We start from the raw sequence: 14,946 nt of genomic DNA on the forward strand, positions 1-14,946 counted from the left end.
CTTTCTTACTTTTTTATCTATTTATTTAACACACTCAACATTCATTTCTTAAACTCCGTGCCAAAAAGTTCCGCCTCAACTATGAGGGAACGAAGGGAGTACTTTTTAAAGTAGTTGAACAACAGAATTGTTTTTTTTTTATAAATATTTTGGGTATAATATATTATTTTTCCAGTATAATAGGTATAACGGTATGTCGTACCGAAGTTCGGTATACCACAAAAGTAAGGTATACCGGAATGCGTACGATATACCGAAAATACGGTATGGTAACGGTATCAAAAACTACCATACCGAGTATACCGAAAAATTTGGTACGGTATCAGTATGATGTTTTGTCATACCGTAACTTTCGGTACGGTATACGGTATGACACTCAAAATATGGTATACCTTAACGAACCACCCCTATACATGGCTCAAAGGCATACCGAGTTGTATTCTTAAGCAATCTTCTCCGAAAAGGATGAAGTTTTTTGTTGGTTGGACATAATGTGATTTCACTTACATAGGCATATACTTTGAAGATTTTCATTGTTTGTTATTCGGTTTACAAGACATCGAGAGATATAGACACAAGTGGGAATATGTGCTTCAATGAACAATTGTATAAAGTCCAAGCAAGGGGAGACGGCGAGCATATGCAAGGAGATGAGTAGTTTTAATTGAGACACAACTTTAAAACTTAACATGTTGTAAAGATCAAACATGTTAGTGTTCGGACTCATTCCCTGTAGTATTATACTCCTTCCATCTTATAAAAACAGTATTCATTTCCATTTGGTCCGTCCTACAAAAATAGCCTCTTTCTATTTTTGGAAACTTTTTTTTCTCTTATAAAGTGGGTTCCATTATTTATTAACAATATTTCAATTACATTTTTCTTTCTACATCTCTCATACTTACCGATTTTGCATTATTACCCGTCCTATCTTTAAAGTCCCTATTTTTATGGAACGAGAGGAGTACTAATATTGATCTATTTTTGGTAAAGATATTGTTCATGGAAAGAGTAGGGTTTGATACGTAGGAATTTTATTTTTTTAAATGAATAAGAAAATAATGTAAGTTTGATTAAAAAACTAGAAATAATTAAAAATTGCACGCCAAGTCTCATTAAAAAGCCAAAACGCTCGTGAAAAGCGCGTGGCAACAAAATTACCCGCACTGTAGCAGTCCCACCCTTTCACACCCGCCGCCGCCGCTCCTTCCTTGTATATAGAGGAAAGGGAAAAAAAGCAAACGAAGTTAGAGAACCCTAGCCTCCTCCCTCCCTCCCTCTCTCACGCTATCCACCAATGGCGCAGTCCCTAGAGCTTCTGCTTATCCAGTTCCTCATGCCGGACAACGACGCCCGCCGCCAGGCCGAGGATCAGATTAAGCGGCTGGCCAAAGACCCGCAGGTGGTGCCGGCTCTCGTCCACCACCTCCGCACCGCCAAAACCCCCAACGTCCGTCAGCTCGCCGCCGTTCTCCTCCGCAAGAAGATCACCGGCCACTGGGCCAAGCTGTCGCCCGAGCTCCGCCAGCTTGTCAAACAATCTCTCATCGAGAGCATCACCGTGGAGCATAGGTTTTGCCTCTTTTGTTGATTCAAACGTCGAAACATGTTTTCGCTTTTTCAATTTTTCAATTTTCTGACTTCTGATTGAATTCGCCTTAAGTTTCAATGCTGTGTTCTGTATACTTCAATTGGACAACGGATAATCAGAATCTCATATAGTTATCTATCCTCTTTGGCAGTCCACCAGTGAGGCGAGCTAGTGCAAATGTGGTTAGCATCGTTGCCAAGTATGCCGTCCCAGCTGGAGAGTGGTCGGATTTGTTGCCATTTCTATTCCAATGCAGTCAAAGTGCACAAGTAGAACACAGAGAGGTGTGTTGCTAGATGTGCAGATCACTGAAGTCCTTTTTAATTACTGTTGTTCCATTTATGGGGATCATGTATAAACAGATATTCAAGCCACAATATAAAATTTGATTGCAATAGTCAACCAGTATTTAAAAACCATAGAAGTGAAACTAAAGCATTTCTTTGTCCATCTCTAACTGTCACGGTTTACTGGATTTACAACTTCTCAGATCGCCATATTTTCTGCATTTTGTTTCTCCTAGCCTTTTTCTAACTAGTCCTAAAAGAGAGATGAGACTTTGAGCTTCTTCTATGGGAGCTGTTGTAAGCTTATTAAACAATTCTTCAGTTTAGATTGCACCTCTATAGTCCAGCCTGCACTCAGTGGGGAAATATTTCACATGTGCTGATGTGGATTCTTTCCTTTTTTTTGTTTTTTCAATTGACTATATGAATTTGAACATTCATTTTAGACTGACTAGCTAACTTAATAATGATTTCTTTTTCCCTTTGATCCTTTTTTGGCTGCTCTTTTTTAATGTACTTGCATAATAATCTTTGTTTTTCTCCTAGGTGGCGTTGATACTTTTCAGCTCCTTGACAGAAACTATTGGAAATTCGTTTCGACCATATTTTGCAGATTTGCAGGCTCTGCTACTTAAGTGCCTTCAGGATGAGACCAGTAACTGTGTTAGAGTTGCTGCTCTCAAGTAAGATAATTTCTTGAGGATTTGTGGGGAATGATAATATTTTATGATGGATGATATATCCGCGGAAGGTTCTTACATATGTGTTTTGCTATGTCAGGGCGGTTGGTTCTTTTCTGGAGTTCACTCATGATGAGGTTGAAGTGGTGAGTTTAGATTTCTTTGCTTCATTGGCTATCTCTTGATCAAGCTACTCAGCTAAATACTCTTTATTACAAACATCTGATGTATTAATACTTAACCTCATGACTAGATAGAAGTAGTGAGTTCAAATTTGAAATTTCTGCCTTTTATTGGCTCTCTGGATCCAGCTGCTCACAGTGAAATTCTTTCTATTTTTGCTACAAAAGTTCTATATAGATACTTATATAATGTCTTGTTGAATACTTGAATAGTGGTAAACTCATATTATTGTGTGATTCAGACACATCTCCTTTGATGATTAATTTGTCATTCTCGATTTCATGAAATCAATTTTCTGATCCGAATGTTGAACAATGCTATTTCAATAGTCACAACAGACATTTTAGTACTGCAAATTGATGATTGACCTTGTTCTTTTAATTTCCTATTTCTACTTGAAACTATGTTACCTTCTGGATGCATTCCTAAGGACAATGCTTGCATGTTGTAGATCAAGTTCAGAGAGTTTATTCCTAGCATTTTGAATGTATCGAAACAATGCCTTGATTCTGGCGAGGAAGATGTTGCTATGATTGCTTTTGAGATCTTTGATGAGTTAATCGAGTCTCCTGCTCCTCTCCTTGGTGATTCTGTGAGAGCCATTGTTCAGTTTTCTCTTGAAGTTTGTTCAAAAGATAATTTGGAACCTAATACGCGTCATCAGGTTAACATCACCAAACATGATACTTCCTTGCAGTTTTAGCATTCTATACTTAGGAGTTGGCTTGACTTCTCATTGCTTCATTTGTGGTAGGCTATTCAAATAATTTCATGGCTTGCAAGATATAAATCAAGTTCCCTGAAAAAGTACAAGTTGGTTGTACCAATCCTGCAAATCATGTGCCCTTTACTTGCAGAGTCAACCGACAGGGATGATGATGATGATCTGTCACCTGATCGAGATGCTGCTGAGGTTATTGATACTATGGCCATAAATCTGTCAAAGCAAGTGTTTCCTCCCGTTCTCGAATTTTCTTCTTTGAGGAGTCAGGATGCAAATCCAAAGTTCAGGGAGGCTTCAGTTACAGCTCTAGGTGTTATATCTGAGGGCTGTTTGGAGTTGATGAAGGGCAAACTGGAACCTGTTCTTCATATTGTCTTGGGAGCTCTTAGAGATCCTGAGCAAATGGTGCGCGGGGCTGCGTCTTTTGCACTCACACAGTTTGCTGAGCATCTGCAGCCTGAGATAGTATCTTACCATGAAATTGTTCTTCCTTGTATTTTGAATGCTCTAGAAGATGCATCTGATGATGTCAAGGTTGATGCATACATAGTATTATATAGGCTTTTATTGTATCATTTCTTTGCTTTATCTCATAGTAATATTTAACTTGTCATAACAGGAGAAGTCATATTACGCACTAGCAGCATTTTGTGAGAACATGGATGACGCAATTCTTCCTTTTTTGGACCCTTTAATGGGAAAATTGCTTGCTGCTCTCCAAAATAGTCCCCGTAATTTGCAGGAGACATGCATGGTACCGTACTTCTACATTGGCAGTCTAATGTTCCAACTTAATGTTTTAACATTCTGTTTGCTGGTATTGTAGTCAGCAATAGGCTCAGTTGCATCTGCTGCAGAACAAGCTTTCCTTCCATATGCAGAAAGGGTTCTTGAGTTGATGAAAATATTTATGGTGCTTACAAATGACGAGGACCTCCGTTCAAGAGCAAGGGCTACCGAGTTAGCTGGTATAGTTGCAATGTCTGTTGGCAGGGCTAGGATGGAGCCAATTTTGCCCCCCTTCATTGAAGCTGCAATATCTGTATGAAGCTTTTCATCTGTTGTCCTGCAGTTATCACTTAGAATTTTTGATTGAGGGATATGATATTTCAGGGTTTCAGCCTGGACTTCAGTGAACTCCGGGAGTACACTCATGGATTCTTCAGCAATGTTGCTGAACTTTTAGAAGATGGGTTTTCTCAGGTAGGTTTTATTCCATAATGCTTTAACACACAGACAGAGATCTTACATCTAAAGCATCCATTGTATGTTGGAACAGTACCTTCCACATGTTGTTCCTTTGGCCTTTTCCTCTTGCAACCTTGATGATGGTTCTTCCGTGGATGTTGAGGAATCTGATGAGGATGATAATGTCAACGGATTTGGTGGCGTCTCTTCTGATGATGAAGCACACGATGAACCTAGAGTTCGTAATATTAGTGTAAGAACAGGTGTTTTGGATGAGAAAGCAGCTGCTACCCAAGCTCTTGGCTTGTTTGCTCTGCATGCAAAGAGTTCCTATTCACCGTATCCTTTTTTTCTTCCTATGCATGTATGTGTATGTAGTTATCCTTGTATGGCTGCATTAAAGGGACAGTTTACGATAATTTGCTACCTTAATTACAATCAAAGGTACATAGAGGAGACCTTGAAGATTTTAATCAGACATTCTACTTACTTTCACGAGGATGTTCGCCTTCAGGCAATAACTTCACTGAAATGTGAGTAATAATGGTCATTGTGTACTTGAGTTGCTATACAGACAGTGTCTTCATAGGTCGTTCTTTATAATGATATATTTGTGCTTGTTATGTAAAAACATCATATAGAGTTACATTTCTTTGGAACTCATATCTGGACTTGGCAAAATGCTCCCTTGCACAATTCTCCTTGAAGATTATTGCAGTGCTTTCTGATATTTACTGATTGGTTTGTAATAAATTCAGCAAATGTTACATGGATATTTGTAAAGATGCTAAACCATCAGTTCCATTAGAAATGTATACATTGAATGCTTCATTGTGATGACAATCTGCTTTCAGTTTCCATAGCATCCTAGTAGTCCTTGTTTCATTGTCTAGTCCTGTTTTGTCAAGTATGAGACAGTAAGCTATCTGAAATTCTTAATTCAAGTTAAAAGTGGAAAAAAGTACTACCACCATTGGTTTTTCTACTTGTATTTTGGACTAGAAACTTGCCTTTTTTGCTCTCACTTTGTTCCTGGTATGATGCTCATCCGATTGTACTTAGGTGGCACACAGTATATTCTGCTACGTTATATACTCTTACCTTCTGAATTTGTTTGTCACTGCCAGATATATTGGAAGCAGTACAAGCAGTTTTCCAGAATCACAATGTGAGTGCAGAATAATCATTCTGATTGACCATTTGATTATGAGTTCCTTATCTTTTTTGTTAGGAATGAAAATCTGTAGCATGGGTATGTATTTCCATTTGCACTGTGTATTTAGTTGAGTGGCAACATTTTGGTTCAATCATTACTTCGAGTTGTTTATTTAGCTTCAACTTTAAGAGGTTCAGTGGTGTCATTCTAGTGAATATCAATTGCCTACTTCTGGATTTTTCTGACACAATCTTAAATTTATTATTTGCAGGAGGGAATTATTAAGATAAAAGAGGTTTTTGGTGAGAATTTGTTGTGTTCCGGATTTTCTTTATAAGATAATCTATTTTAGGAAAAACAATAATTAACTATTTGTCAATAGATACTGTGCTGAATATATATATCAAGACAATGACTGAAGATGATGATAAAGAAGTCGTAGCTCAGGCTTGCATGAGTGTTGCTGACATCATGAAAGATTTTGGATTCATGGCTGTTGAGCCTTGTAAGTTGTAAAATTTGACCATCTTTTTTATGAATTCCTGTGGACATGTACTCTGGTCTATAGAAACTTATAACCTGTTCCCCTCTTCTCTGCAAAACCAAATTCAGATATACCTCGCCTTGTTGAGGCAACTTTGGCACTACTCCGGGAGGAGTCTACCTGTCAGCAGATAGAGTCAGACAGTGAGGTTGATGAGGATGATGCTGACCACGATGACGTACTCATGGATGCAGTTTCTGACCTCCTTCCTGCTTTTGCCAAGGCATTGGGTGCTCAATTTGCACCAATCTTTTCACAGCTGTTTGAGCCTCTAATGAAATTTTCGGTGAGTGGGTAGCTATTAAGTATTGAGTTAGATTACGGACTTTTTTTGAATCCTAATACAAGAAATTTTCTAATGCAGAAACAATCACGCCCACCACAGGACAGGACAATGGTTGTTGCAACCCTTGCTGAAGTTGCTCAGCATATGGGTGCTCCAATTGCTGGCTATGTTGATGTAACTTTCTAAGAAATGTCAATTCTTATCTTTGTTTTACTTCAAAATAATTGATTCACCAAAAATAAAATGTGTTTTAGGCTGTAATGCATCTTGTGCTCAAAGAATTGGGATCACCAGATGCAACAAATAGAAGAAATGCGGCATTCTGTGTGGGTGAACTGTGCAAAAATGGTGGCAGCTCAGTCGTAAAGTAATCTTCTACTCAACCAAATACTTTTTTGCTCTGTTACTTTTGAGATATTTCGAAATAATAGTAGTAGTATCTTACTTAAAAAGAAAATTTGTACAGTATTAGATTTCAGCCAAAATGTGAATAAACCTTCAATTGCAATTTTGTGACTCCAAATCTGGATCATCAGCTTCTTTCCAATCATAAGAGAGCAGTCTTCAGTGTGTTAATTCCATACTCCTTCCGTCCCATAAAAAGATGCACCGAATCTTTTGGGCATGAGTTTTTAGAAGTGTTTTTGTATTTTGACTGGAGAAAGACCCCACTAGTGTTTCTATGATGAGTGGAGAAATGTCCCACTCTAGAGGTATTGTTATGCAAAGTGATTGATACTGTAACAGTTGTATTTGGGTATTGTGCAAAAAAGAAATATGCATGTTTATGGGATGTAGGGAGCATTATACTCTGTTCTGCTTATCTATGTCGTCTTAAGGGTCTCTGTATTTCTTGCTAGGTTTCCTTTGAGTGCCCTGAAACTTCTTCTGCTCTAGACCTGATGCCATTTTTTTTTGGATCTTATTCTCTTTCAAAACTCTGCACATTATATTTGGCCTTGGCTGATCTGTATGTTTTCTCTAATTGTCATCTGTTGCTATTGCTTGTTGTTTGAAATAGATACAATGCTGACATTTTGAGTCGCCTTCATCCCTTATTTGGGGAATCTGAGCCAGACAATGCAGTGAAGGATAATGCTGCTGGGGCAGTGGCAAGAATGATAATGTCTCACCCAGAGAATATCCCACTGCACCAGGTTGATCTCTTCTTCTTCCCTTCGGATTGTTTTCTGTTTTTCCGTGATTATATGTCCTCTTATTTTATCAGTTTCTACCTTTATCTTCTTCTATTTTTCCATAATGATATTTTCCCTCCTTTTATCAGGTTATACCCATTTTACTGCAAGTGCTTCCTTTGAAAGAGGACCATGAAGAATCTACAGCTGTTTATGGATGCATCTGCAATCTAGTTTTATCATCTAATTCTCATGTAAACTTTCTTCAGTTTTGAGCTACAGATCCTTTTAACTTGATTGTGGTTTCTTGTTTTGTTTTTTGTCAGCAATTCTCCCTTTTCACTTTCCAGTGATATTGTTTCTATCTTTATTTGCAGATTCTTTCTTTTGCCCCTCAGCTGGTTAGCATATTTGCTCAAGTTGCTGAATCACCCGTTGAATCTGATGAAGTTAAGTTCCATATAGGACGGGCATTCTCCCATCTGATATCAATTTATGGCCATCAAATACAACCTGTCTTGGGCAATCTATCTCCTGCCCAGGCTAATGCTCTAGCCGCAATTGCACCTAAGAGCTGAGATATGCTCCCTGCCGGGGTTGTTTTTTATTCAGAGCTTCTTTCTACACCAGTGAGCTTCCATAGTTGATGCCATTATCACAATGGCGACATATTATATTTGAAATCAAGGTACGTTATTATCCATTATTGGAAAAAAGAATATAATGATTCACAGAGTAAATCTAGTGTTATTATATAGTACTATGCTTTATGAGTTTTATATTCGTTGAGTAAACACTAAATATTCTCAAATTTATTAAAACTTTACTGTGCCAGAAACTTAGACTGACTTGACATTGTTAACTCCTTTGTTATATGTTATAATGTTTTCTGAAATACTCCATACTTTTGCCATATCCCGTCGCATAACTTGGTATGGTTCTGATTCAAACCTGATCGAATTTTAATTGTGTGATGCCACTGCAACCTTAAACGTAAATTCTTCCTATCTAAGGAACCGAGCAATGACCTAAACCCATTGCACTGGTAGTTTATTGTTTCATTTCAAGAAATTGAATCTTTGATTGGAACCCAATTAGAATAAAATCAAGTTTGCTCGAACTTGATCTTATGATGAATAAAGCATAGTTTCTCAAGGGTGCTATTATATTTTCATATCCTTTTTCTTTGGATCATGAAAATCAATCTTAATCTAGAGTCGACATATAGCTTCATTAACCTTTTTGTTGTTTTGCAGGTAAATCCAAACTATTTTTTTGATCTGCTGCTGCTGCTGCTGCTTGTATTTGGTATTCCAGTTTCAGATTTGTATCATTTCCTCATTTTTTTGGTTTGTCAAGGCGAGGCGTTTTCTACAATTTTCTAGTTCGGGGATTATTTCATCCCCCAATTTTGGTGTGTATTCAGATGTCTTTTTTTTTTCTTAGTCTCCTTATTCTTCAATTGTTTGCAAGGGCTGGTTGCTGTTTATTATTTCAAAAGTTAGCACAAATTACTGGAAATTGTTACATATTTAAGTGCTTGAGATACATTTGGTCTTGATTCCACAGTGCATGAAATTGTTGCTTTTTCTGAAATGAAAAAATGATTGTCAAAAATTACATGCTATGTAAATGTGTACTAACATGGTGACATCTAAAAATAAATTGCATGCACTGTTTTGTGGGATGTTAGTCTATATACCTTCCATCTTCATGGTTTTTTTTACAATTTTGTCTATTTATACAAATTTGTGTTTTTATATTTTGGTACACATTCACTTACAAAACACTGTAAGCCACTTACAATTCATGTTCACCAAAAATGCAAAATTTAATTATCCAATGTAAAACATGTCTCTCAACCATTATTTAAAATTTGTACCGTCCTTATGATGGATCGGGGGATGTTTTTTATGTTATACAAACAGAAGTGGTTATTTCATGATAATCATAGATCATAGAATGATCAGTGTAACACATTCCAAACGTACAAAATTACTAGTGATTCCGTCGATAATGCCGTCATGTGAAAATATACTACTAGTAGTATTACATTTTAGAATTGAAACTGGTAATTACACGATAAAAATGTTGAATTTTTAGGGTTTTGACGTGTTCACAGTTTAAAATATTTTAATGTTATAGGCAAAAAAGAAAACAAAAGAACAGGAAATAACTATACCAAATACGATATGCATGTGATGATTTCTAAATAGGGTAAACTAAAGAACAGATTTTGCAAGACAATTTTCAAACGACCAATCAAATTAGGTGGATTATGAACATAAACATGCAAATAGAGTGAAAACCCAGTTTATTTCAATCGACACAAACCGGTTTTATTTTATCTAACAAAATTTGGAAGTTATATAACATTTGGAGGAACCAATTAAAGGTTATTTCACCATTTTCAAAACTAAACTTGCCAAATCAAAATACCTTAAGTGAGGACTGTCTCGAGTTAAAAGAGTACTCCATAACTTTGTGGATATTGAAAAGTAAATATTTTAATATGTCAATTAAATGTGAATATCTACTGAATCCATTTCTATGCTTCGTCCATTGTCACTCATCACATAATGGAGTATATATATAGCATTTTCAATTGATTATCCGTATACACTTTCCTTTTTGTGACAAAAAAAATTTCTGTGTGAATAGTTCGTAATAAAATCATGGGGTCAATCGAGCTACAAGTTTACGATAAACTAACCTCTATTGTATGATCCAAGTTTTTTCTTTTATAGTAGTAACTTATACTCCATCCATCCACGATTTAAACTTTAAAGATCCATGTTGCTATTTTAAGACGTGCACAATTTAAAGATCCATTTACTTTTTTCTATTTTTGACATGTGGACTCAATATTCCACTAACTTTTTTCACTCAAATTTCATTATAAAATTAAGACTAAAAATGAGACTCACATTTCACTAACTTATTCTATTCATTTTTTCCCCACAAAGTCAAACAATTTCTTTAAACATGTGTTGAGTCAAAATAACTCTTTAAATGGTGAACGTAGGCAGTATATCATGATCCCTCTCTCCGTCCATCATCGAGGCAAAAGTTTGAAATAGAGCCCTAAATTTTCCTTTTTTCTTGGTCGTCTCACACGTATAACACACACAGTTAAACCCGCAACCTCATAGTTGAAGATGGATCATTCTATATCAACTGAGCTGGAACTCATTGTCATACATTAATGCTGATTTTAGAATACAAGTTTTACATAATAAACCTAAAGTTGAACTTTTGGAAGATAAATTACAAAACAGTTAGACCTATAGTTCCTTTTACCATTAAAACTTGCATTGATAGTATCAACTGATAATCATATACATAAATTTAATCATCAAACAATTCATTCAAAATACATAAGAAACATTAATACATATAAACACATAAAATAAATAAAAATATATGAAATGTTTTTGCATTAATCATTCATTATTGTTATGTGTATTCTCACGTATATATATACTTCCTGCTAGTTAATTTTAGCTACTCTTAAATGTTTCCTATCCTAAAATTTAGTGAATGCATAAAACAAAAGTAACAATTAATCAGACCAAGAAACGGGAATATGATTATTGCATGCATGATAAACATATTCTAATACATAAAGTGTTATATGAATAGAGTATTAGATAGAATTAAGATGTGTAGGTTACCTGGATGTGTAAATGGAAGCAAATTCTGGTGTCAGAAACGTCGAGAGCCGAAGCGCTCTTGATGCTCACACCCTCACTTTCAAGACCTTCCAGAAAATGGGTGAGTTGTGATTCTTCTTGTTCTTGTCTCTCCAAACAAACTTGAAAAATTGCTTCTTGTTGATTAACTTGGTTCAAAGAAATGGTGGGGTCTTGCTCTTTAGCACTCGATTTACTCTCCTTGGCTCGTTGTAACTGCACATTTTCCTTTTTGCCTCTCAATGATTCTATCTCATTCTCCAGCTCAGGAATGTATGTCACCACTCTATCTACTATTGCAGGTGCACTCCACTTCTTCTGCAAGATTTTGTGTTTTCTTTATCATTGATGGACTATCTCTATGAAATAATGAAATTATACATATATAGATAGATCAAATTCTCTCTTTTTACCCCTTCTATGGCAACTAATAATCAGTTTGATAAACTTCTAATGTAGTGAATAAAAAGTACTAGTATTAAGAAAAAAGAAGCATCAATATTGTATGTATAAAACTCATGATTATTAAGTATGTTTAATATTTAACCAAATGGTTCAAATGAGAGTTTTCATAGAACTGCACAAATTAATCATCACATATATATGCAGTAATTGTAGTAATAGATTGATTGTCACCTTAGATCTTCTGGAATCAGGAAGCAGTGCTTGAAGAGCAAGGTAAGATGCATTAAGCTTCATTCTTCGAATCCTCTCCTTTGCGTTGTGGTCCAGCTTCTTCACACCTTCTTCTTCCGCAATTTCTGTTACATTAGTACTACTATTCTTTCTTGCAGATCTTGTCTTGATCAATTTGTTCCTGGCTACTGCTTGTTGTTGTGTTGCTGATGCTGAGGCTGAGGCTGAGGCTGAGGCCTCACCAGCTCTATTATCCATCTGAGCTGGGCCCACCCCAGATTCTAGTATCTCTTCATCAACTGACCATAAGGAATCAAGATGGCTCCACTCATCCATAATGTCTAGCTCGATCGATTAATTTAGTAGGAGTTATTGCCCCAATAATTAATCAATCTAGGGTTTCTGACACAAAATGAATAAGAAACAAATTAAAAATGAAGAACAAAGAGCTTAATTATAATAATTGTTTATGTTGTCTTCAATTATTTTTCATTCATACAATGTAGTACCGCATCATATATATAGTACCTGTACTACCCTTCAGCTTGTGCTAGATCTGGACACTCGATTATCATTTTCGCCCCAAGTTCTTGAAAAATACTTAAATTAAAAACCCTTATTTTTAACCCTAGCTAGTTTTGAATTAAGTAGCTACCTTTCTCAAAACTTGATCCATCATCTTCAATTCTTTTGATGAATTTTCATGGATTGGGAGATCTTTAGGTTTCCTTTGGTTATAAGAAATTGTTCAAAAGGGTTTAAAAAGGGAAAACCAGATATGCAAATAATCTCAAAGAAAAGGTGGAGAAGTGAAAAAAAATCTAGCTAGTGATGATAATGAAACCAGCACAATAAAAGCTTACAGGAAATGAATGCTGAAAGGAGCTCGCAATATAGAGAAGATGAGAGATGCTAGCTGAATCAAAGATATCACACTTCGCTTTCATCACCTCATGACTTATGTATGTTTTTTCCGAAATTATGAAATTAAATACAAAAGTCAATTGGAAAGAGGATAACAAGTATAATTACAAGTTCAATTAGTATGATGTAGACAAGTTGCGTTTTAACTCATGAATTAAGAATGTATATCGAGTCATGTCCTTTGTTCGGTTTTTAAATTTGTTTATGTATATAGCTTAGTAGTACAACACATGACTAAAGCTAGTACAATACCGCAATACCCTATATTCTGAAGTACAACTATTGGTCTATTGTCCTAAGAATTCTCGTTCTCCTAACACTTTAGTACTGGGATGGAACTACTATATATTACAGACTAAAATATATAGTACTTCCTCACAGTGTGATCGGACATGAATTTTAAGAAATGTAATGGAAGTTGGGTTGAAAAAATTGATAGGACGTGAGTCTTACTTTTAAAGTATTAGTTTTATAATAAAATATGAGTGAGAATAAGTTAATGGAATGTGGAGTCCACTACCAAAAATAATAAAAAAGTTAAATGTGACAAATTTTATGGGACAGACGAAAATGAAAAAAATATGACAATTTCAGGGACAAAGGAAGTATTAGATTTCAAGGTTTGATGTCGAGAACAGATGGCATATAACGTCAATAAAAATTATCAACACAACATCAACCGGTTGACAATGTATTAATGTTTTCTACCGGTTGACAATATATTAATGTTTTCTGTTGATATTATTTCATGTCATCTTAGTAGATTATTAGATCTTGAATTTTAATGATAATATTTTAGTTTGTAGTTGTAGGAATTAGGATAGATATAGTTTGCGTTACAACAGGACCATGTGTAATTTTACTATTACTATTATCAATATGGAGCAGTGATAAAATGCAAACTTATATATTGTATAAACTCAAAACTCCTCAACACAGCTTCAACACTGTTTCAATACAATATCAACACGGTGTAAAATTTCAAGATTTTAATGTCAACATAGTATCAATACAATATCAACACATCCTCAATCATTGACTACCGTTGAAATTCTGTTGACATTTTCGTGTTGATGTTTTTTTGTGATCTGTTGACGTTTTTCAATGGTCCAGATCATAGTTTTGAGTTTGTACAATATTTAGAGTTTTCATTTGATCACATTCCTATCAATATTTACTAGTACTATTATTATTATTACTCCATCCGTCCCACTTTAGGAGTTCCGGTTGAGTTCGGCACAAGTTTTAAGAAATATAAAGGAAAGTTGGTGAAAAAGATAGTGGATTGTGGGTCCTACTTTTATATATTAGTTTTATAATAAAATGTGAGTGAAAAAAGGTGAGTGGAATGTGGAGCCTATTACCAATTATGGAATATTCCAACCGGGACTCCTAAAGTGGGACATCCAAAAATAGTAAACCGGGACTCCTAAAGTGGAACGGAAAGAGTATTTAGTAAAGTACTACTCCATTAATCATTGTTAATTGACACGTTTCTTTTCATTACCGAAATTAAGAAAGGGGTGTTTATTAAGTAAAGTAAAGAGATAGTAATAAATTAGAAATTATATTAATTACTTTTTTTGTCAAAAATGATTCAATTAAAAAGGAACATAGTACCATTTTTGTTATACATAACTGTCGTTAAGATCATCTCCAACCATTACACTAAACTCAAATTCATTTTTGAGTATGTGACATACCAAAAAGTAATAAGTATTACTCATTATTCACATTAAACTTAAATTTTCACCATTTTTGAGTATATGTCTCATAAAATTTTGTAGGTGTTCCCGTATTTGATGTTGTTAAGTAGAAAAATTAAAAAAATGGATTTGAGTTTGCAAGATAAATGGAAAAGTTTTCTACATCCATATTAAAATTTAGTGTAGGATTGGGAATGGTCTAATATCTCTAAC

The 14,946-nt window shown here is 35.2% G+C and overlaps 2 protein-coding genes across 4 annotated transcripts; one reads left to right on the top strand and one right to left on the bottom strand.

Annotated features, from left to right (window-relative positions):
* The first annotated feature begins 1,149 nt into the window (after positions 1–1,149).
* LOC125205739 (importin-4) lies at positions 1,150–9,341 on the top strand. Its single transcript, XM_048104830.1, has 21 exons — positions 1,150–1,572; positions 1,743–1,875; positions 2,425–2,561; positions 2,659–2,704; positions 3,193–3,405; positions 3,496–3,999; positions 4,085–4,219; positions 4,292–4,507; positions 4,579–4,668; positions 4,745–4,992; positions 5,098–5,186; positions 5,781–5,821; positions 6,081–6,111; positions 6,192–6,314; positions 6,422–6,639; positions 6,718–6,813; positions 6,894–7,006; positions 7,661–7,796; positions 7,925–8,029; positions 8,153–8,463; positions 9,032–9,341. Exons 1-20 carry the CDS (start codon positions 1,298–1,300, stop codon positions 8,351–8,353), a joined length of 3,150 nt encoding a protein of 1,049 aa, XP_047960787.1. The 5' UTR covers positions 1,150–1,297; the 3' UTR covers positions 8,354–8,463; positions 9,032–9,341.
* A 2,072-nt stretch (positions 9,342–11,413) lies between these two features.
* On the bottom strand, positions 11,414–13,156 carry LOC125208459 (transcription factor bHLH160). Of its 3 annotated transcripts, none has more exons than XM_048108085.1 (3): positions 12,759–13,156; positions 12,104–12,505; positions 11,414–11,785 (listed from the first exon to the last, which is right to left on the bottom strand). In XM_048108085.1, the coding sequence occupies exons 2-3, from the start codon at positions 12,437–12,439 to the stop codon at positions 11,432–11,434; spliced, it is 690 nt and encodes a 229-aa protein (XP_047964042.1). In that variant the 5' UTR covers positions 12,440–12,505; positions 12,759–13,156; the 3' UTR covers positions 11,414–11,431. The 3 variants fall into 3 exon arrangements, with proteins under 3 accessions (XP_047964042.1, XP_047964043.1, XP_047964041.1); XM_048108086.1 differs by lacking the exon at positions 12,759–13,156 and adding an exon at positions 12,632–12,752; XM_048108084.1 differs by having other exon boundaries at positions 11,415–11,785; positions 12,967–13,156.
* Positions 13,157–14,946: the final 1,790 nt, after the last annotated feature.

The sequence above is a fragment of the Salvia hispanica genome, chromosome 2 (genome assembly GCF_023119035.1).
Source record: "Salvia hispanica cultivar TCC Black 2014 chromosome 2, UniMelb_Shisp_WGS_1.0, whole genome shotgun sequence".
In the NCBI taxonomy this organism is placed as follows: Eukaryota; Viridiplantae; Streptophyta; class Magnoliopsida; order Lamiales; family Lamiaceae; genus Salvia; species Salvia hispanica.

Excerpts from the sequence above, each read along its gene's own strand:
- LOC125208459 (XM_048108085.1), bottom strand. The coding sequence starts at position 12,439 with ATGGATGAGTGGAGCCATCTTGATTCCTTATGGTCAGTTGATGAAGAG. Across the intron at positions 11,786-12,103 it reads CTGATTCCAGAAGATCTAAG|AAGAAGTGGAGTGCACCTGC; the intron begins GTGACAATCAAT and ends AAAATCTTGCAG.
- LOC125205739 (XM_048104830.1), top strand. The coding sequence starts at position 1,298 with ATGGCGCAGTCCCTAGAGCTTCTGCTTATCCAGTTCCTCATGCCGGAC. Across the intron at positions 1,573-1,742 it reads AGCATCACCGTGGAGCATAG|TCCACCAGTGAGGCGAGCTA; the intron begins GTTTTGCCTCTT and ends CCTCTTTGGCAG. Across the intron at positions 7,797-7,924 it reads AGAATATCCCACTGCACCAG|GTTATACCCATTTTACTGCA; the intron begins GTTGATCTCTTC and ends TCCTTTTATCAG.